The sequence below is a fragment of the Embiotoca jacksoni genome, unplaced genomic scaffold (genome assembly GCF_022577435.1).
Source record: "Embiotoca jacksoni isolate LCO1_2020_lvr unplaced genomic scaffold, fEmbJac1.0.p SCAF_38, whole genome shotgun sequence".
NCBI lineage: Eukaryota > Metazoa > Chordata > Actinopteri > Embiotocidae > Embiotoca > Embiotoca jacksoni.
The window spans coordinates 266,868-289,000 of record NW_027185390.1 but is presented as its reverse complement, the minus strand read 5'-3'; the positions used below and the strand labels follow the sequence as shown (position 1 = coordinate 289,000).

The 22,133-nt window shown below is 42.8% G+C and overlaps 1 protein-coding gene across 1 annotated transcript in view; it reads left to right on the top strand.

The window, feature by feature from the left end:
• The window catches only part of pard3ba (par-3 family cell polarity regulator beta a), a 131,121-nt gene that overhangs the window by 78,080 nt on the left and 30,908 nt on the right, over window positions 1-22,133 (top strand). Inside the window, exons 20-21 of the mRNA XM_069166398.1 lie at window positions 15,070-15,180; window positions 15,479-15,769. Coding sequence (XP_069022499.1) covers window positions 15,070-15,180; window positions 15,479-15,769 — 402 coding nt within the window. The remainder of the gene's footprint in view (window positions 1-15,069; window positions 15,181-15,478; window positions 15,770-22,133) is intronic.

Here is a 22,133-nt window from a genome sequence, read left to right as displayed (position 1 = left end):
TTGGACCATTGGAAATGAACCCAACCTTCTTGGTAATGGAGGGTATCCATTATTTCTCAATCTCAGTAAAGTCCCACAGACACAGTTCCAACCCAAACCGCTTGTCGCCCCCTTTATCAACGTGTCCCCATCGTGATTTGTGGTGGTCCAATCCTCCAACAGCAATCCTTATCTATTGGCAGTGACACGGCGTGGTCAGTGTATCACCACACTTCCAACACTTGGGATTCAATTAGGCCATGACGAGAGATAGCGCGGGCTGAGCGTCGGCCTACAGATGGCAGATAAGAATCCAATCGGCCACAGTGTCAAGGGCAGTAATGGAAGAGATGTTCACACGGTGAGGCTGGGAGTGGAGAGCAGGGCAGGGACGGGAAGGGCAAGATGAAGGACACACACATGGAGAAGCAGAGTTACGTACAGGAGCACCTGTCAGCGGGGTTGTAGTCAAGTGTAACGCTAAAATTCAGTTCGCTAAAGGCTGGATTTCACCTATTAAATCTATGTTTTTGTCTTGTTTCTTCTTAGATAGCTCAGTTTACCCCACACATGAAGCCTCTGCTGTTCATCTGCAGCAGGAACAGGCAAATATGTTGAAAGTGACACTGCTAGCTGTGTGACAGATTGTGTTTATGTGAAGTTTGGAAGCAAATCTCTGCATCTATACCGCACGAGTAACATTTTATGTTTATATTTTGCCGTTTGGATATTTATCTCTATAGTATATAGGGTATATTGATGAAAATGTCTCTTCACACAAACATGAGTGCTGGCACACCTCTACATGTAGTTACACATACACACACAAAGGCGAGCACCTTCTCCTCATTTGTAAACCCAAGTCTTTTGAAATAGCCACAATAGAGAAAAACACTCCAAAGCAGCCCTCTGCACAGACACTCACTCCTTTTCTAACCCAACAATAGACCGAGGATTATAACAGCCTCCAGATTGTTGCACTGCACACTCCCTCTCCCTGGCCTTTATCTGGCCAACTTGATTGTTATTGAACATGAAATATTACTTAATTAGCTGGAGTATTGCGCTGTTCAATCTGATTGCAGCTCTCAAATGTTATTTTACTCCAATGGCAACATTACGAAAAGGGCAAATTATAAACACATGACCTCAATTTACCTCAGCAATGAAACGTGTGCACAGCAACAGCTAGCACAGCAAAATGCTGGAAGTGGGCCCTGTCCTTTCAGTGGCTGTAAATATTTTGTTTTGCTGCACCGCTATTTGTAGAACAACTGTTTTTTTTGGCAGCAGTACATTGCAAACAGCTGGATATAAGGTGACCTCTGGAAATCACATATTTGTTGTGGGAACATTTGTTATTTTTTTGTTAAATCCACATGTGATCCACTTTATATGAAGAGCATCATTTTAATAGCTTTACACACATGCTGGTATGATTTTAAAGAAATTAGCAGAGTTGTCAGTATTTCACCTGCTGGCCTCATAAATGTGTTCTGTTACAATTAAAATATAAAATAGAATTGGATGATGTGGGAAGGTTGATGTTTTATTTTAAAAGATCAAACCTCTTTTACACTGAACTAACTTGTTAAAAAAAATACTACAATGGGCCTAATTTAGGAGGTTTAATTTATGTTTCTGGTCTTAATTCAGATGTGACTTAGTTGCAGTAAATGTCACATGACAAGGACACTTGTGTTGTGACAATGTCTTTATTTTGTGGTATTATTTTGCCAAAATTAAGTGCTGATCAGACATAAATGGATTACCCTCTTAAACGTCCTGTGATATTAGTCTAATCAAGACACACCCAAAGTAAACTAGAAGCTGTTAATGAACCATTTGTAGTACATTCATGAGTTTGGTCTCTTTTGAAAGGTAACACAATCAGAATCACTGTGGGTGCTACTGGCATTGCGTAATAGAAGATTAGATGTACTGGACCTTTGACATATTAACAAGATAGTTTACGTCTACGTTGTATTGATCAGTACTACCAGGCTCGATAAGTGTGTAATGTTTGTTTGTTGGTGGTCTTACAAAGGTGTTGATTGTACATCCTGTTATGATCCTATCTTGAATTGGTTTACAAGAATAGACTCAAGAGAATCTTATCTTTCCAAAGAAATGTCACACCAGTACTCATCTGCACTGTAGAGCTGTTTTCAAAGCACATTTGTGAAGAGAAAACCCCGCTGGCCGTCAGGTTAAAAGCTAAAGCAAGAAACTGCCATTGAATTATCCAGTGTTACTGATGAGCCAAAGGTGCTGCATCTTACAGTTTAGGATGCAAAGTTGAGCCTGCTCTGTTCTCTCAGCCTGCACGTGTCCTCGCTACTCTGCAGTGAGACGGCCTCAGATCCGGCCTCTCCTCTTTTTCATCAGCAGCCTCTCAAAGCCCCGTTCGCATCGTGTCTCCCTGATTGCTAAATAAGTCAAGACAAATGGCAGTGCCCTTCAGACCTTCACCTCAGCAGCCGCTGACTGCTTGTCTTGTCTGTATTCAGCAGACAGCAGTTGAAGCCTTTGCCTAGAACGTAGCCTCGGGGGTCGCGCTACCGACAGACCGCAGAATGACTAACGCTGGAACTCGGGCCGCTCGTCTGTTTTCTCCCAACGCCGCCGCCGCCACATCCGCATACCTGTAGAACAAGAGAGGTTAACCTGGTCAGAGGTTTCAGATGTCCTTAACAAACAAAGATATTTAAATTACACCTTTGCCAACAATATTATTTGATTTTTAAAGTAAAGGCTAGAGTTCCCTCTTCTCCATCCCACAAAGGGATATTTTTACAAGTTTCTCAGCCTGGGGAAGTTGACTTTGGCGTTAATTCTAATGTGTATAACTTGAGCTTCTTAAGTTCATACTCTGTCTTGTTTTTGTATGACGATTAGCCGTGTTATGGTTTGATCCAACATAACTTAATCAGGCGGTCAGGGTTTGAAGGATATAGCTTGTGACTAACAGTCTGATTATGTCATCCAGTGAGTCGACGTGCACTGGATAGTGAATCCGTGTGTATTTTTACACTGTTTATTTAACTCCCAGATGCGTGTGACTCCATGTGCTTGAGTGTGTGTCACCAATCACTGGGTGTGTCATTGCTCAACTGCCCCACCAGCCCTGCTGGGCACTGACACATCCCGTCTGTCCCGTCAGTCACTCGGTCAGTCAGGATCAATGCGGAGCTGTCGCTATCAGCATGCGTCCCGCCGTGACAGTGCACCCACGCCCCTCAACCAATTTAAGGAACATGAAAGTCGACGTTGTGATCTGCTGTTTACAAATCCGCATACAACATCATATATCCTCTCCCCCCGCTTCTGTGTTTGCTGCGCTGAGGAAATCCGACAGGGAAGCAAGCCAATTAGCGCCGTCCGTTCCGCTCTTGTCCTATCGCAGAGCAGCAGGATGCGCGGGGTGGAAAGGTAGTCACTGGTGGGCTGTACTCTGCAGAACCAAAGTCAAAGTGGAGGGGCCCGTTGCTCTATGATTTCTGATGGATTACTGCCGTTATTGTGCACTCCACCGCCTCCTTCATCCCTCACTCTCTTCCACTTTTAGTGTCATGATGAGCGCTCTCTCCTCAGTGTGTCCTGAAATTTCCTTTCTTTGCAACCTTCATCATGTCCTCTTTATCTCCTCTCTTCTGTCTTTCTTCACTTCTTTTTCTCTCATCATTCAGTCGTCTATACTCAAGGTTTTTTTTCCCCAGTTCATCTTGCTCTGCCCTTGAATGAACTTTTGATTTAACCAAGCGACATTAGACCAAATGAGCTTTCAAGTCCTGCATGAATTCACACAAGTTCGTGATTTTCTACAATTAAGTGTGCTAATATGCGCACTGTGTGGAGCCGGAGACCTGCTGCCAGTTAAACAAAGACAAATCTTGTTATTCCTGGGATTTTGTCTTTGTGAACTTTCCATTGTTGGTGCTTTTCTGTTTGCCTGTTCTGTTATTTCTATAAAAAAAAATTCTGATGTTTATAACACCAAATATTCAGAGCAGCAGGTTATAGTACCAAAACAGACCATGAAGGTGTCAGAGATTGTGACATTAAGCACAGCAAAGAACCAGCAAAGAAAAGCAAGGAAAGGGAAAGAAGGAAGGAAGTATAGATGTAGGCAAGTATTTGAACAGGCCCGGGTTGTCAACTGTGATGGTAGGCATACCAAAATCCCTCTGACATGTTTGTGTGGGTGTGTTAGCAGTGACTCTAAGCTGTGACGGTGTAAATCGAAGGTGCACTACCTAATCCCACCGTTGGTTAACGCACTGCAGGTGGAATTCTTTGATCCGGCATCTCATCTGTCATTTAAGGGCTGTTAGCCGCTCTCATTCTGAGTCTTCGAGAGAGTATTTATTACTGTTAGTATTCTCTTTGGTAAAATATGCATAAGGCCATATATTTTGTTCACAGGACACAGCCATCTCTTGTGGATAAGCATTATCGTTCTCTCTGAGCTCTCTATTCATCTCTTTGCATGCATAATGTATGCAAAATCACAGATTACTTTCTTTGCAACACTTGACATGTACGGAACGCACAGTTATAGCTTACTAATACGGGCTGCCTTAAATACGTGTTCCCAGAGTGTACTCTCCCTGCTGCATACGTCGGGCAGAGGTTGGAGTAATTGAAATGGAGGCCACGCAAATCTCACAGAGGGTTAATATCACATCTCTTATCTGCTGTTGGTTTTAACCTACAATCAGAGCAACCTGGAATTTGCTTTCCGTGTGTGAATATACATTAAATAACACGGCGTTAGTTTCTGGAAATGTTTGCCTTACCATTTCTTTTGAGTTGGTACATTTGCTCACATTTTTATTAAAGTCAGTCAAAGCCGTTTTGGCTCTCCAAGTTTTGTGCCATTACAATTCCTAATGCAGCCTATCCCTCAACCCCGAAAATGTAGCGTAACATTGAAATAATGTTAACAGCAAGCACTGAATCACCCCTCATAGTGGTGTTAGAAAAAGCAGTCTTAGAACGACAGCTATTTCTATTTTCTTTTCATAATTCAGATTTGTGTGCAATTTGTTCGCTGCGAGACTCCTGACGCCCTAAATATAAAAAGCTGCCAAGTATTTCTGACGTTGTTGAAAATGAGCTTTCGCACAGCAGAAGCAGCTTTCTGTACTCGCTATTGAGGCCCGATTCTAATTTACAACTTTACCATGGAGGCAAACAGACAGAGGCGCTATCACCGTCGGCAGCCGCCGGAAAAACAAATTAACTTTTTTCCCTCCGTTTCTACCCTCCATTCTCCGCGATGGGCAGCTTTCCTGGAATGATGTGCAGGTTTATTAGTGTTGATGTGAGCTGTCAGTCAAATATCAGAGGGATGGGGAATTGACAGTGGAGATGATGAGGAAATCCTCATGCATATATATCAGCTGATAAAGGGGCAGTCACAACAAGCCTTCGCCATTCCTTCCCGCCTCTCCCTCACTCGCTCTCTTTTGCTGCCGCTCTCTACATCGCTCATGCGTTCCCCTTGAAATTCCCCCTTCTCTTCTCACACGAAAGGCTTTTATGTTTCTTGTCTTTCATACCCGGACTACACCTGCCTCCAACCAGACCGTTTGGCTCAGAACTGCTCTCTTATTTACAGTGCCGGCGTTCAGGAGGGGAGGGGCGAGGCGGGGACTCACTCCTCTGCAGTTTGACCGTGAAGTAGCTCCACCGGAGCAGTTGAGGAATTAATTACTTTATTCATAGGCTTCTGAACGATTTGTTTACCTCCTCCTTCCTGATTTTCCCAGGAAGTTTGGGGCCACAAGGTGGATACTCTTTGATTATACTTGGTACATGTCTTTAGTCAGCCAAATTATTTAGCATATCACCAGATTTTCTCATTGTTACACCCTAATGTTTAAAGAGGAATCATCAGAGAACTAATCCCACTGTAATACTCTTTTTCCAATGAATATTTTTGCCAGAGTTGCTGTCACATTTTTCAAAGGACAGCGGTCTCATTAGGACTGAAACTCTTCATTTTTTATTTCTACTGGAAACGTCTGCGACTCATCCAGCCAAGGAACACGAGCCCCACATTTGTACAGTGAATTATAACCCATACGGTAATTATCAAATGAGACAGTGAGCTGGGACTTCCATTTGTGTTGATCAGTTCCGCGATCCATCAGCTCCTATCGAGTTATGACATTTGAATTGACCCTGAGGGACGGGACCGTTTGAAGCGCAGACACATTCGTATGGGCCAGACAGCTCAGCGGCTTTTGCCCATCACTCACCGGCCAATTATAGGTATTCATGCGGCCACAGGAAACAGTCACGACCAATTAGCATTTGATCTTAGCTACTCGTGGACACACAAAGCACGGGGCGCCAGGAAGCGATTACACCTCCGATGGCGGTTATGTCCTATGCAGTCATCTTCGTGCCATGTGTGATGGATGGACTTCCTCTGTCATTTAATGTCTGCTAATGACACACACATGCAAGGGCACACACATACACACATGCTCCGGGTCTCTCCTTGCCCCCTCATGTATCTTCCACGAAAAATACACCCAGAGCGTGACCTCCGCTTTCCAGACGGAGAAGGTTAAGTGTTTCTTGTCTGAGGATGTGTGGAGGGCCGGAGGAGCCAGGAGTGTAACCTTTCCCAGTCTGCCAATGGCTCTCATCTGGAGCCTCGGTGACCCGGCCTTTTCCCAAGCCTCCAGCTGGAAAGATGTGAAGAATTTTGAGAAAGCATCACTGAGTCCACAGATAGTTTAGCTGTAAATACACCAGCACTGTCTGGTTTGGGTATCAAGATATGTTTTACTCACATCGGGACTTCCTAAAGAGGAAATAAAATGCATGTATGTTCATTAATTCCTCACATTAATATGCAAGGTGCAATAAAGTAAAGGTTTTGTAGTTCACATTGCAGATAGTTTTTTTCTTTACTTGCCGAGGTTTTGAGATACCTGCCACAGATACTTGTACCCTCAAGGCCGAACAATGGAGGTGAATTAGTTTTTATTGTGCTCAAATCACTGGAAAACGTTTCAGAGTTTAACACGAGCTTCAAACTATAACCACGAAACCAAAGTCAACCTCCTGGCAAGTGTTGACAAGTTTTTGTAATTTTGGTGAGCTGACCCCTTAAATAGGCATCTAATCAGTATGGTGCCGTCGTACTGACTAAATGACTTCCAGGCTTGGTGGTTATGTATGTTAATGCGCCTGTCTTTTAAATGACTCATTCGTTTGCAGCAACTGTTTGCGTTTGAATGTTGCAGCGCTGATGTATGCAGTGTTTACAGTGCGGAGGCTACAACTGCAGAACCCACTGATGTATTGGACAGAGAGAGGAGAGGTCCTCGCCCAGATTTCATCTACTGTACATATACAGAGAGACAATAGACACACACACACACTCACACACAAACGACCCTTCTCAATGGCAGAGTGTAAGAATGAGACGCACAGCCCCGTGGTCTCGTTAAATATTAATGGCTTCCCTGACAGAAGTGGGGAGGGAAGAGGAAAGACAAGACAAACTGCTGGGGGCGACAGATTTTATGTGGAATTGCTCAAATATGCCACATATCAGAATGCAAACAATTAAAGGGAAGCCCATATTTCAGCGGACGGCCCCTGGACGGGCGCAGCACTCCAGCAATTCACACTCCTCCTCATCTGTTTGGTCATTCTCTCCATCCTTTTCTCTTTCCCTTTTCACTCTCCTCTTTTTTCATCATGTATTTTCTTATTTTTGTCCCATATCCATGTTTGTCTTTTGTCTTTCTTCATACCTTTTTCCTTCCTTTTTCTCACTCTCTCTCCCTCATCCTCTTCATCCCTCCCACCCCTCTTCTATCTGTCTCTGCCTCTATGCTCCTTCCTTTCCATGTTTCCTTCCTATCCCCCATCTTTCCTACCACCTTCATGCCTCCCTCCCTCCCTCCCCATCATCACTCTCTCTTTTGTCTGAATTATGAGTACTGGAGGGACTGGCCAGGCGTTGATTAAGACAAGCTTTCCATATCTGCTTCCTACTCCCCTGAGAACAACTTGCTGTGCATTCATACCTGTCTGCCTCAATCTTCTCTCCCAGGTGTTAAATTAGGTTCATTTATAAGAGGAAATTAAAATGATTCCTCCTCTTTACCATTATTTATTTACAGCAGGGGGTTCGACTACTCTGTGTTTCTTTGGCAAAGGGAATTAGCATGAATATTTTCATGCTGAAATCACTTTTACTAGCTTGAATTTGGTCTGACAATGCCTGTGATGTATGTGTTATTTCAACCTTCTTTTGCCTTGATGCTGAGCTACTTTAAAGAATTTGATATTGAAGTAAGAACCAGTGGTTATATCCTCCACTCACATCTCTTCCTACATTATTAATACCTTCTAAGTGAAACTGTTTTAACTACGATTAGCATCGAGGGGAATCAAGCTGCATTTTCATCCTTCACCTTCATCCCTCTCCCTTTTCTTTTCTTTTTTTTTTTTTTTTTAGCCCTATCACTGCTCATATCTATCATTTAATGGAAGCCGATTCGGGGCAAATTGCCCATATGCGGTGCATATGGAGAGGAAGTGAGATAAATAGATTTAATTATGCTCGGCGGGGAAAACTCCAGCCCTGCTGGCTGCTTTATCGTGGAGCGAAGGTGGGACTTCGATTAGGACTGGCCTGTGTCAGTGTCAGTCAAAGCCGGCTTTAGGTGGCCCTGCGTGACCTTGTTATTGGGCTACAGTCCACTTGTAGCCCGATCCTCACTTCCACAAGGAAACCACACCAATTTTAAAGAGCACTTGTTGTCTATTTTTTGCCACGAATGTTATTCTATCTATTTCAAGCCTGGAATATTTTCCGACTAGTCTCACCGTGAAGCAGCGCCGCGTCGCCAGAACAGGAGAAGAAGGCACCATGTTACATCACAACTCTCTATAGTGTTAATCGCTCTTCCTGTTTCTCCCTCTGTCTGCCTCTCAGTTTGTTTCTCTTTCACCCTCCCCTGTCTGTCTCCCTCTTTTCTTTCTTTACTACTCTCCACTGAGATATGTGCGCTCCTCTCCAAATACATACAGAGCAATCTAATTACTGCGATAACATTTCTGCTTGGCTGATTAACTTCTCCCTGTGCCTCTGAACGCAGCTGCATTCCTTATATATATTCCTAAGCTCCTTATTCCTCCCCAGCCGAGCTGCACTTTCACGGGAGCTTTGGCTCACCCATCCAGCTCTCCTCTTTTCTCTCACTTTTCCCGTCTTTCTCTCTTTCTTCTCCGCCTGTTTCTTATTCGTAGTGCTTCTCGTTTATTCTCCAAGGCAGATAGGCTATTTATTCAGCTCTCACTTTTTCTGGCTTGCTCATTTAATTCCCTTTTTCTTACATACTCATTCTTTTTTTTCTGCTTTCTTTTCTCTTTCATCCACACTACACTTCTTTATACTCTCTCTCACTCATTCTCCAAGGCAAATAGGATATTTGGCCAGTTTTCTCACTTGCTGAGTTATCTACTGCCTTCTTCTTGCAAAGAACATATCAAGCCTGTTGCGAGGAATCTTGGTGTTCTAGTTAATGGTAACTTAAATTTTGAGCATCACACCTTGAAGCTTATCGAATCAGGTTCTTAACACCATTGAAATATTTCAACAGTATAAGATTTATTTAAATTTTTCACAAATGCACCCAGGGAATATAAGTTGTCTGTATTGCATTTAATTTTTTGCAAACTATGGCAGAACAAACTGTGGTAAAAACTTTTATTTTTGATACCACGTACAACCAGTGCAGGCTACATGGGACAGTGCCTTTGAATGCAGAGTTAAAGGAAACTATATCCGCAGTTTAACCAGGAATCAAAGGTGTAATCACATCACACCTGTGTTCGTCTCTTATCGCTGGATCCCAGACTGTAACTTGGGATTGATTTAAAGACCTTACAGGTAACTTTTAAGACTCCTCGTGGCTTGACTACTAATGTTTCTGACCTTTTACTGCGTATGAGCCGGAGGTCCTCAGACGCATGTCTTTAGGCTGTTTCACGGCTTGAAACTAGAGGGAACAGAGCCTTTGCAGTCAGATCCCTCAGGCTCAGGAATTAACCACAAGGAAATGAAGTTGGCTGAAGTTAAATCTCAGCTAAAATCATCCATTTATTTGATCGCTTATCATGATTTTACCCGACTTTGACCCATTTTATTTTAATGAAGATAAAGGTAATTTCTTATTTTCTCATTTAGCTTTCCCTATTCCTTTGCTCATTTTCTCTGTTTCCTGTGGTGGACGTGATGCTAAACCACCTTTGTTGCAGAGCTGATGCTCTCCCGTCGTGTGTTGCTGTTTGTGCAGAGCTTTAGCTCGTCTGCCTGTTTGTATGTGTGTGCGCTTCAACTCAAACACAGTGTGGCGAGGTGTTCACGAGTTTTCATCAAGTCTGATGGCGTGTGAGTTCGCACACACAACGTACACGCACGCACACACGTCAATTAAATCCTCGTCCTCTTCCTGAAAACATGACTTCCTCCACGCAGACACACACACCCACAGCGCCGGCAGACAGCATTCTCACATCCCTCGTTATGCCTGGCGATAACCAACCACCCGCCGACTCCCTGTTGCACCAGATAGGAAGGCTTATTAAGACTACACACAACTGCACACCGTCAGAGTTGTCACAATTGCAGAGAACAAAGAACCCTTAATGCTGAGAACGGAAGTGGAGAGATGATTTCTTGAGAGATTTTTTTACAGGAAAAGCCAGCTTGGTGCTGTTTAGTCTGCAGAGAGATGAGATATTTAGCTTGTGGCTGAAATTTGACACAGTTGTTAAGAAAATTAGGGCGTAATAGTTTGACTGATAGAGCGAGCTCGTCTGCCTCTTTTGACCCTTTCCCTTCCTCTCGGAGGGCTAATTGCACTGGTCAGGTTGGTGACATCACCACACTGGCTAGCTGTGTTCTCAGTGTTACATATAGAGCCTCATTAGAGCACGGCTAACTGAGCTCATGCACATCTACCCCTTCTCTGCAGCAGTAATGAGAATGACAGTAGCTGGAGTAATTAAGGTCCGTCCAGCTTCTTACCAGCCGCTTGCTTTGCAGTGAGTTTGTGGTGCAGCCGGGTGACTGCTTTTTGTCCATAGCAAGTGCATTAGTCATCGTCTGTGATAGCTGACTAAGGTTTTTTATTTTAACAGGAAATTTTTGAAAATGGAAAGAAGAAGAGAAAGAGAAGAGGCTTTTCAAGACTTAAATTAACAAATTACTTTGAGAATAGATGCTTGCATAATTGTGAAAATACTTATACTGATTTGTACATGAAGACATAATTACTTTTTAGCACTTCAACAATTCATCAAAAATAATATTAGCCATTTTAAAACAGAAGATATGAAAATATTATATCAACAGTATACTTAACATATAGTGACAAATATACTCGGAGAAGCTCTCGACGTCGCCTCCTCTTAGTATCCCGGACCTGCCGAGGTGACGCCAGGGCAGCGGCGGGGAGCGGCAGGCTAATGATGACAACGACACACTAATAATGGTTCCCAGTAGCTCCTGTGACAGTGGGGAGTGTATTAAATGGAACACCAGAGCATCCCTACGCACCCGGACCCCCTACTTTCCCCTAATGAGAGTTTGATGGAGTGGTTGTGTAGGTAGATAATGCTAAGTTAATGAGATGTCCTATTCCATGAGACTGTTTGCAGTTCCCTACCGAGTTGCTGTGTGTGCGTTTTGGCTGCTTTGATGTATATGGCTGTCTACTTGAGTGTGTGTGTGTGTGTGTGTGTGTGTGTGTGTGTGTGTGTGTGTGTGTGTGTGTGTGTGTGTGTGTGTGTGTGTGTGTGTGTGTGTGTGTGTGTGTGTAGGTGCTTACCTGTGTTTGTGAGCGATCTAATTTATTCCTAGATTACTGTGTGTTTCTTGTGTCCATATAGTATTTTCATTGGGGGTGTTTTTTTTTTTGTGTGGTGCATTTGTGTATTTTTTTTCCAGCTGCTGTGTGGTACTCAACCGGAAATTTCAGATTTGAGAGTGAGCATTAAAAAACTAACCCAGAGAGAGAAAAGAAAAGCAGTGAGAAATAAAAAAAATAAAAAACATTTGGCTCTGCGATGGTAAAAGATGGGAGTTTTGGTGATGAACAGTGAATAAGGTAATAGGAGAGTGGGGGATAACCACCTCTCTCATGGCAGGTACATGTCTCTAATTGGGAGTCCCACCCCCCCTTCCTTTTTTTTCTTCCATCTCGTCTCAGACAATGCACTGAGAAAAAGAGGTTTTCCTAATTTATGCAGATATAATGATGGGTCCAACTGTGGACCTCTGCCCCCTCAGAATATTGATTAAGGCACTCTATGTGTGTGTGTGTGTGTGTGTGTGTGTGTGTGTGTGTGTGTGTGTGTGTGTGTGTGTGTGTGTGTGTGTGTAAAAGGCGGGGTGAATCTATCAGGCAGCTCTGCCAGATAAACCAGAGATTTTAGATAATCATATATTTATATGTAATATAATTATACGTCTATTGATGCATAGAAGATGAATAGTGCTGATATTTCTTTCCCGACAACGCTGATTTCTATATGTTTTTTCCTCTGAGGTAATTGGTAGTCTGCTTTTGGCTCCGGCATAATGTGGGAGTGCTTAGGAAATTAAAATAGTTCCAAGAAAAAAAGAAAAAGAAATCTGCAGAAAAAAAAAAAAAGATGCTGCGGCATCGCCCACACTGTTTTCTGTGGCAAGTGATCTCTAGGAAGTGAGGTGCAAAAACATTACAGCAGTGGGGGCTTAGCACCGTAAGAAAAAATTAAAAATAAAACATGGATGTTGCAGATGACAGATTTAAACTCCCCAAAACGGCTCAGAGATCAGGGTGCCACTGTATGGATGCCAGTTTTGCTTAAAGGGGCACGCCACAGATTTTACACATCGAGCTCAGTTATAGCTAGAACCGCTCTTGCCTGTCTGGTATAATGTCGGCTGGGACTTTAAAGTCTCACAAAATCACCCCTGATGATGGTGATCTATAAGTGCTCTACACAGGTATTTGCACTTATTCTAGCTCTCTGCATAGGTTAAAAGTCAATAGAGCAACACTGCAGTTACATGAGGTCCCCCATGTTTTTGTAATAAAATGAATGATAAAGGTGTAATTGGTAAAACAGGTGGCCAGAGAAGAGGTCTAATCACCCCAAAATCATAAAAATAACCTGTGCAAGTTGAACACTGCAAAACATTTTCAAAGACATCGGTGTTTCCCAAACCCCAAAGCCAGGGGGGGAGCTATTGAAAATGCACTATTAAGTTGCATAATGAGAGGGGTAAGAGGGGTTTTAGAGCTTGAGTCATACTTGGGGCTTAAAATCAGGACATCTTGGCGCCGCTGTTCAAATTCTTTTAATCTTTTTCGTAATCATTCTCCTGCGAGTCCTCAAACTTTACAGGAATGCAAATCTAAAGAACATCGGGGCTAAAGTCAGTGCTGCAGTAGTGCAACACTTAAGTAAATAACATCCCTTTAAGGCCCAGAACACCCACACAGGGGCTTTTAGTTATTGAATAAATGTCAGGTGGAATTTTGCCAGAGCTTACCTGGAAATTATATCAGGTTCAAGCACAAATAAAGTCGAGTTCATAATTCATTTGACACATGTTAAGTGAGGCCTGTGAGACTGATGGGAAGCAGCATACAGACAGAAGAAGTCATCAAGGTAGCTGGACAGAAGCACAGGTTTTGTGGGTGTGTGTTGCCCCCAAAGAATGATAAACCTGCAAGCAGTATGTAACAAAAATAACGGGCAAGTGACGAGAGATGGCGTAATCAGACAGCACCGGAACTTTAAGTAAATCCTATTGGATGTAGTGTTCGCATGGGGTCGTAAAGTGGCTGTATCAAAAGAAAATTATTCAATTGGCCACCTCTTTGCATTCTTCACAGCAAAACATAAGCAACGTGAGCACCTGACCTCCTGCTGGCAGCGGTAACCCACGCACGTATAAGTGTAGTGAGTAGATTAGCTAAAAAACAACACTAATTGGTTTGCAGGACAGTTCCATGCCAACGTGGCATCCCTGTCCAGGTTTCCACTTGGCCAGGCCAACGGGTTACCATTCAGGCCACGTATCTGCCTGTTGCAGTAACGAGAAGTGCCTCGCTGTTAATGAGATAAACACAGACATTAGATTGGCTCAGCAGGAGCACAGAGGAGAGGAGAGGTAAAGAGAAATGAGAGGAAGGAGGCGAGAGAAAGAGAGAGAGGTGAGGTTGGGTGGGAAAGGAGATGAGAGAGGACGGTGGGCCTGGTGAGGAAGATGATGCGAAGGAGAGATTGAAGAATATGAAATATTTAGAGGCAAAGGCTTGGTTAATTTGTCCGCAGTGTGAACTCGAGCTTCATTATAACTCGAACAGAGGTGACGAGTATATTTCGCCTGCAACATGAGGGAATAAGCGCCTCAGAATGATAATGATGATGACGGTAATAGCAAAGTTGATAAGGAAAGCATCACACATGGTGGTGTAACAGCTATTTCATTGAACAAAATATTAAAATATTCATGCTCCATATGCTTTTTGACAGCTATAGCCCTTTTTCATGTGCCCACACACACGCATATGGAGGCACTCATAGTGAGGATTGTCAGCGCATGCTGTGACATTATAACCATATCTATCATTAAGCAGTCTTTTCCCAGGCACAGCTGCTAATGAACGCACAGTAGTGAGACCGAGTTTGTCTGGAGGTGGTTGAGTGCATGAATGAGTGTGTCAACATTTGGAAAGCTGATGCAAGGTGGGGAGTGTGTGTGTGTGTGGTGTTTGCATGTTCTGTGAGTGAGAGCGCCTCTTTCATCAACACACGCACTCTCCTTTGCCTGAGTGAAGTTTATTATTTCATCATAAAAGTCCGCAAAAGGATCCTATTAAAGCGCGTAAACCTTGCCTTCAAAATAAAAGCACTTTTGGCAGACTGCAGCTCGCGAGGTTTTGAGATTATAAAGATGAACAAGAATTTGAAAGGAGATGTCAAATAATCTCCCTTATCATTAAAGTCATTTAAAATTCCCCTGCTTGTGTCTGTGTCTATTGTGTTGTCCAGGTTTGGTAAGAAGAAAGAAGACAAGAGCAAAGATGCAGCAAAAGCTTCAAAGAACAAACTGGATGCCCTGAGTGAGGAGGAGCTGGACAGGATCCCTGACAGCAGAGATGGGTATGGATCACTGGAATATTCTATTTTTGGTGTTGCACAGTTTAAAGTGTCATAAGTGAGAGGTTTACAAGACAGGAAAGTGCTGAGAGACCCAGAAAGTTAACACAATCGTTCGTGACAACAGTGAAGTGTTCTGATTGACACCTTACCTGACAAGTTGTGAACCATCCTGATGCAGAAAACTGCTCGGTTGGATGTGGAGCACAGCTGTCTTGCACAAGACTATCGAAGCCCATCCGGAGCTGAAGGATGCATGTGTTGTTCCTGTCCTCATGTGAAACTGCCTCCTCTCTGACAGCTACGATCCCCATTACGCCGAGATCCACTCTGGCCACGCAACCCCCGACCCGGCCTCCCTCCCCGACATGGAGGACGACGACAGCGACCCCAACTATGCCCACATCGACAACTTCCGCCAGCCTCCTCCGCCCCAGTCACTGATCAGCCACACGCCTTCTCCTGCAGCGCCATCAGGGGGGCCCCAACTGCCTCATGTATCCTCCGAGGAGCTCGACGGAATCTACGCCAAGGTCAACAAGTCCAGACCTCCGCCTGCTCTGCAGAACCAGCATCAGTCACCGGCAGACAGGTGAGAGAGAGAAGACGACCGATGCTCTTTTGCTCTCCCTTGATTTCAGCTCCTTAGTCTGGTCTTTCATGTGTTTTTAATGTGCGTGTAGCATTCGCATCCTATTTTGTGTGTGCAGGTATGTACACACAAGGTCACTGGCCGTGGCTTGACTGGCATACGTGAGCGAGTATTTCCACATATCGACATTCATGGGCTGCCAAGCCGGAGAATGCATAAAACATGAATGCATGCTCACACCGTGGTAACACCCTCATACTGCATATGCACACGCATACACAGGAATTCCATGCATGATTCATGTAACTCTTCTGTTGTGTTTGCCGAAGAGTTGACCTCTTTAAATCTCTAAAAACACAATTAAAGTCATCTTAAAATAGTTCATATTTTCTAAATAGTTAGTTAGTTTGGGGTCACTTTTATTGCCAAGTATAAAATATCGAGAAATTTGCTTTTTTTTCCTTCCCATCCTTTAAAAACTTTAAAAAACTGAGCCTTTTAAAATTCCTTTTAAAGGTTGCACATCCTCCCTCTCTGTGCCACATTCTCACACCCTCACCCCTACTGACACACACCCAAAAAAACATATACAGGGTCCAGGTGCAGCAGTACACCTCTCTGAAAGCACATGGTTGCTTCCGCTCAGCCCCTCCCTTCAATTTATTGCTGTTTGAATTTCAAGCCACCTCATTTCTCAGGCCACCAGCTGTATCCTTTTCCGTTCATGCTCGCCTCTAAAATCACGCCGTCACCAGCGGCCAGTTCATGATACAGATATGAATGCAAAATTAATACGACTAGGGAGACAATTTGAGGGTTTCATGGATGCCATATTATGAACCGTAGCTTCAAATGAAGAGTATTAAAATCAACATCAATGGTGAAAGAACTGTTGCTCCTTTTAGACATGACCCCACCTTGTTTTGCAAGCTGAAATCAGGGGACTCTCTTGGCCGTCAAGAACATGTTTAGCTGTGCTGTCTGAGAAGTTTAAGAAGCTCCTACTCAGTGTTGAATTTTAAATGCACCGAGCTGGAGCTTGGTATTTCCATATGTCTTGCAAATTGATATCCTAAAATGACCTTTTCATTTTTACATGAATAGACCTAAAGATATATGCAAAAAAGGAAATAGTGTTGCCTTTTTAAGTTAGTTTGATGATAAAATGTACTTGAACGTGAGTAAAACCTATTACTTCGCATAATATTTGGGTGTCAGAGCCCCTCATTTTTAATCGAACAAAGGGTTTGTGCTTGCATAAGTACACTGCTTATCAATGTTGTCATTTCCTCCATATTATATACCGTATTATTACTGCTGAAGTTTTTGAAGCCTTAACTTTCAGCTACTTTTGTGTGTGAGAGAAAAAAAAGAGGAGAACATGTAGAGAGGATTCTAATGCAAATTTATCATTTCCCATATGAAATAATACAGGCCACATTAAAACTTCCCTCAACTTAAACTCTCTGACAGAAATTACTATTGACTTGCAAATCAAAAACTAAGCCCCAGACACCCAATCTCATCCAGAAAAAGGGAGGATACAGAGAGAGAGAGAGAGACAAAGAGGTTGGACATGGAACGGAGACAGATGGAAATGGAAAGAAGCGACAGACGGAGGGAGAGAGAGACAAGAGAAAGCAGGAGAGGAGAAAGACAGAGCCAAAATGGCGAGCAAAAAAAAAGAAAAAAGATGAGTTAGGCAGAGTAAATTCGAGAGAGAAGAAGTGACAGAGGAGAGGATGCAGACAAAAGAGGAGGAGGGATAATTAGCCACAGTCTAGCAGCCTGACAGATCTGTTAGACCACTTTAGCTCTCATCCACTAGTGGTGGGTACTTCATTACCAGCCTGTTTTCTCCCTCTCCTCTCTTTCTCCCTCTGTGTCTCCCTCGTGCTCTTGGTGTGTCACTGATCCATTCTGCCTCCACTGTTTGCTCGTAATGTATATTAGATCGTCTTTAGCATTAGCATGATGGACGAGGAGCCTTCTTTGGCTTGTTAACTGCATGTGAGGGTGTCCAGAGAGACAGATAGGAATACATGTTTTATATTGTTGTTAGTGAATGGTCATATTTGATTGTTCATAGTTTTTAAGTGATATTTAATATGTTGAAAATCAGTAATTGTACACAAGGAGAAGAGGCACAAACATACATGCGTCCTAAATGTTTTCATTTAGAAGCGCATGTGCTCCTATGGAGAAACGTAGAGCCCTGTATGGTCAGGCTTTCAATGTATATTAACCTGCAGGTCACAGCTGTCCCTAATGAATGCGTTATTTACTCCTGTTTGTTTGCTAAAAACTGCAGCGACCACATTTTAAAGCTGAAACTGCACATTGTATATTTTTCACCTGTTAAAGATTAAAGATCGATATTCAAACTCTTCATTTGGGCCACAGTTGTAATAAGCTAGATATTTTCCCTTAAAAACCCCGGTTGGACTTTTGGCATCATACATACACATTCACACACGTTCCCTCATTGCTGGCTTTTTTCCTTCCACCACCTGCGGCTTGGACGAGGGCACTCATTCACAAAGTCTGTACATCTGTTAAAACACATGCAGCAAGCAGTGTGGTTGGAACCCCCATGCCTTTCATTCTCACAGACACACACACACACACACACACACACACACACACACACACACACACACACACACACACACACACACACACATACACACACACACACATACACACACACACACACACACACACACACACACACACACACACACATGGGCAGCAACAGACATGAACACAGCCACCCACATGCAATATTTCTGCAAGGAAGCCCAGTGTAACTTAGCAACAATTCTGTGTGTGGTCCATGGAGCTTTTACTGCACCAAAAAAAGATCATAGGTGTAATATTACTCACTGTGTGTGTGTAAATCTATAAGTTGACGCGCAAACAAGCTTGATTTTTACTTCTCGAGTTTGATTATGTTGCTACAAAATAGTCTTTTACAGCAGGAGCAAGATTTTTATTGTCTCCAAGGAAGCAAAGTATCTGCTCCTTTCATCTTTTGCATTACTTGGTTTTAATGATTGCTGCAGAAAAGAATATCATTGTACATATGAGCGATGGTGTGTGAAATCCTAATATAACTTTATCCAAATGTTTTTGAAGGTAAATTTGGAACCCTCTGCATCTCTGCTGCATGTGTTTGCATAGTTTTACCAACTGAGACATGTTACCCACCCTCCTCCCTTCCCTTCCTGTCAAGGCCCTCGACAGTGGACTTCTAGCACTGTCTCCCTAATTTACTGTCGGACATTTTCATTAGGCCTTCAATGGCAGGTGTGTACCATGATGAGCGTCACATTTGATTAGAGCTGTGCTAGAGGCTGACCTGTGGAGAAAAAAGGTTAGCTATGCTTGTCAAATTTTATTAGCCAGAAGGCAGTCTTTGCGGCGGGAGCAAGAAACAGAGAGACGAGATGAAAGAGGAGTGAGAGAAAGAGAGGCCAAAGTGCAGAGATGTGAAGGCTTGGCAGAGGTGTGTTGTAAAATGCACCATTGTGCTAAGAAAAGGAAGATGAAGGTGAGCTTGTAAGCTACGTAAACGACACATCAGCGAGCATGCGCCTGGATTTCTGGCATGGTCTAAGCAGTGGATACATGAAGATACATGTTTCCAGTGTTACCAGACACTGTGATAAAGTCCAATTCTTAAAAACCACCCTGGACAGACTTTATTAATATTGTAATAAGATGCTACATGATCTTGATTCATTGGGTCATTTTACAACTCCTGAATTCTGTTGGTTTCCTTTTTATCCTCTCGCTTTAGGTGCCCATTTATTCCCCCATATACAGAAGTAGTGTGAAAGAGGTGCAAAGCAAACATCCTATAAGGAAAGTACCCATTATGACAGATGCTGAAATTCACCTTTTTTGTATTGCAAACAGAAAAAATACATCCGCTTGTTTTCTGCTAAAGATTTAGTCGTCTGACAGCATCCTCCTGAGGATGAGCTCAAGGAAAAAGACTATTCCCTAGAAAACCGCACGTCATTAGTGTAGCCTGCATATTAAGCTGTTGTTGTCTTGTGTGCCTTTAAAGTGTCTTTTATTGTTCCTTTATTTAAGCATTACAATGTTCCTTCTTTGCATTGACGCAGCTTCCAGCTCCTCTTTTGTCCGTAGTCTGTTACATAGAAGGAGCAGACTGTTACTGGAGGCTAGTTTTAGATTGTGAGTTAATCAAGTTATTTTTGTTTTTTATGTCTGTCTAACAGAAAACGGATACATGGTGAGTAATGTGTCTGTTGTATTTGATGCTAGGCTTTGTCATGTTCAGCTATGCCTCCCGACCTTTTGGGAATGATGGCTTTTGAAATGTGAGTAGTGGCTGAGATGTGATCAGTTTTGACCGGAAAGCACATTTTTCTTCTCGGGTGTTCATGTGAAGGATTTATTTTTCCCTGAGGAGGTCAAAGAATCACAAAAAAAAGCTAAATTAGATAATCTGATATAGAACAAAGAATTTATTTTTTAAATCTTTGGATTTTACTGAAGTGCAAAATTTCACAAAATTACCACAACATTGGTACTCATTATAAGCTTTGGCTCTGATGTAAATTCTTCATGACAACTGCAAGGTCTTCTAAGTTATAACTATCAACTAACCATCAAAAAGTGCATGAAAATTTGGATTCATTTGGGTTAATGCCGTGGTACCCAGTCCCCTAGGTTGCAGTGGACTCAAATTAAGAGAATAAATCTGTTCATTTCTTTAAGTTTTTGGGAGGGCAACAGTAAAATCCCTTTTTTTTTTTTTTTTTTCCATCGCTTTCATTTTGGACCTCCACTGAGTTTCTGTCTGAGTGTATTCCCAATTTTACACCAGGAATCCAAACATTGACCATGCGCTTTGATGTGTGCTTACCTCCAGCATGCAAGCAGCAAAGAAAAACCTGCCTGCTTTGGCTATTTTTCCCCCCAGTGTGTTGTGTTTAAATCAGCTGGCCGCAGCAAGAAGAAGTCGCCAAACCAGCCGGCGGCAGTGCACACTTCCTAATTAGTCTGCCCTCACACTGGCTAACACCACGGGATAGTTGCTTCTCTCACACATTTCTCTCCCGCTCACTTTCATACAACCAACGGTTTTGTTCTCCCTCCAGTTCTCCCTGTTCGTTCTTTCGCTCATTTCCAAGTTTCCATCTTGGGTTTTATGTTGTTGTTTGCTTTTTGCTCTCATTCTGTCTTGTGACACATCTTTCATTTCCTGCTCCTGTGTCTCATCTTCCTCCCTCAGTCTCCATCCTCCTCCGGTTTTCCTTCTCACGGCGCGCTCTTAGATCAACCTACATAGTCAGATACTGTGAAATATGGATGAAATAAGATATCAATTTCTGTGGTTAAGTTAATATAGCAAAATAACACTTTATTGATTTATTACTTAGTCGTGGTGTAGAGTATTTACACGTCAGACTGAAACATTAGTGTAAACAAAATGGCAGAAAATCACTAGAATCCCTACACAACCTAATTTAGATTAGATTAGATTAGATTAATTTGGATTTATTACAACTGACACCTCTTTTTTTCCCCCTTTTGGTTCTTTCTATTCAGCACATAGTTCTGTGTTTGTTGAGATCTGAGAAGACAGCATCGTTCTCAAACCTCAGCACACACACACTGAAAGATTAGGCTACAACACAGGGTGTCCCATTAGTGTTCGTTAGTGGAAGTTTTGGCTCCCAACAAACAAGTAAGTCTTGATCAGAGTTGTGGATATGAGACAGAGCGAGAGAGACCAAAACATAGTTTTATTTGGTCTATATAACTCGCAAAAACAAATGAATGAAATTGAGATTTGTCTAGCGAGAAAAAAAAAAAGCCTCTGAAAGCTGATAAATTTACTGAATTATTACCTAGAATTATATCGTTTCAGTAGCAGATTGCCTTGTGCCGGCACAGTTGCCCGTCTCTCACAGTGTTGCTTCCCTAATTGAGGCATAAATCCCAGAAAACCAGTTTATAAAAGTTTTTCCACACATAACGTAGAATATGAGAAATACCAGCCGTGTTTCTCAGCTGACTCTTCTGTCTTTGCTCTGTTTTGCTTTCTTGATGTCATTAAAATTCTTATGTCACAATGAGAAAGCTGGGGATTGGTACGGCTTAGAACTATTGTTGATGCATCTGGCCTCGGGCGTGCAGACACGCAAACAGCAGCAGTTTATTAGCTGCTGATGACAACAAGGTAGCCTACCTGTCTGTCTCCTAATACACACACACACACACATACAGGACAGGACACACAAATGTGTGTGCTGTTACATACACACACTCATTTATCCCTTTTCTTTCACTGTTTGGGAAGCCTGCCGAGTTGTCAACTCGTCAA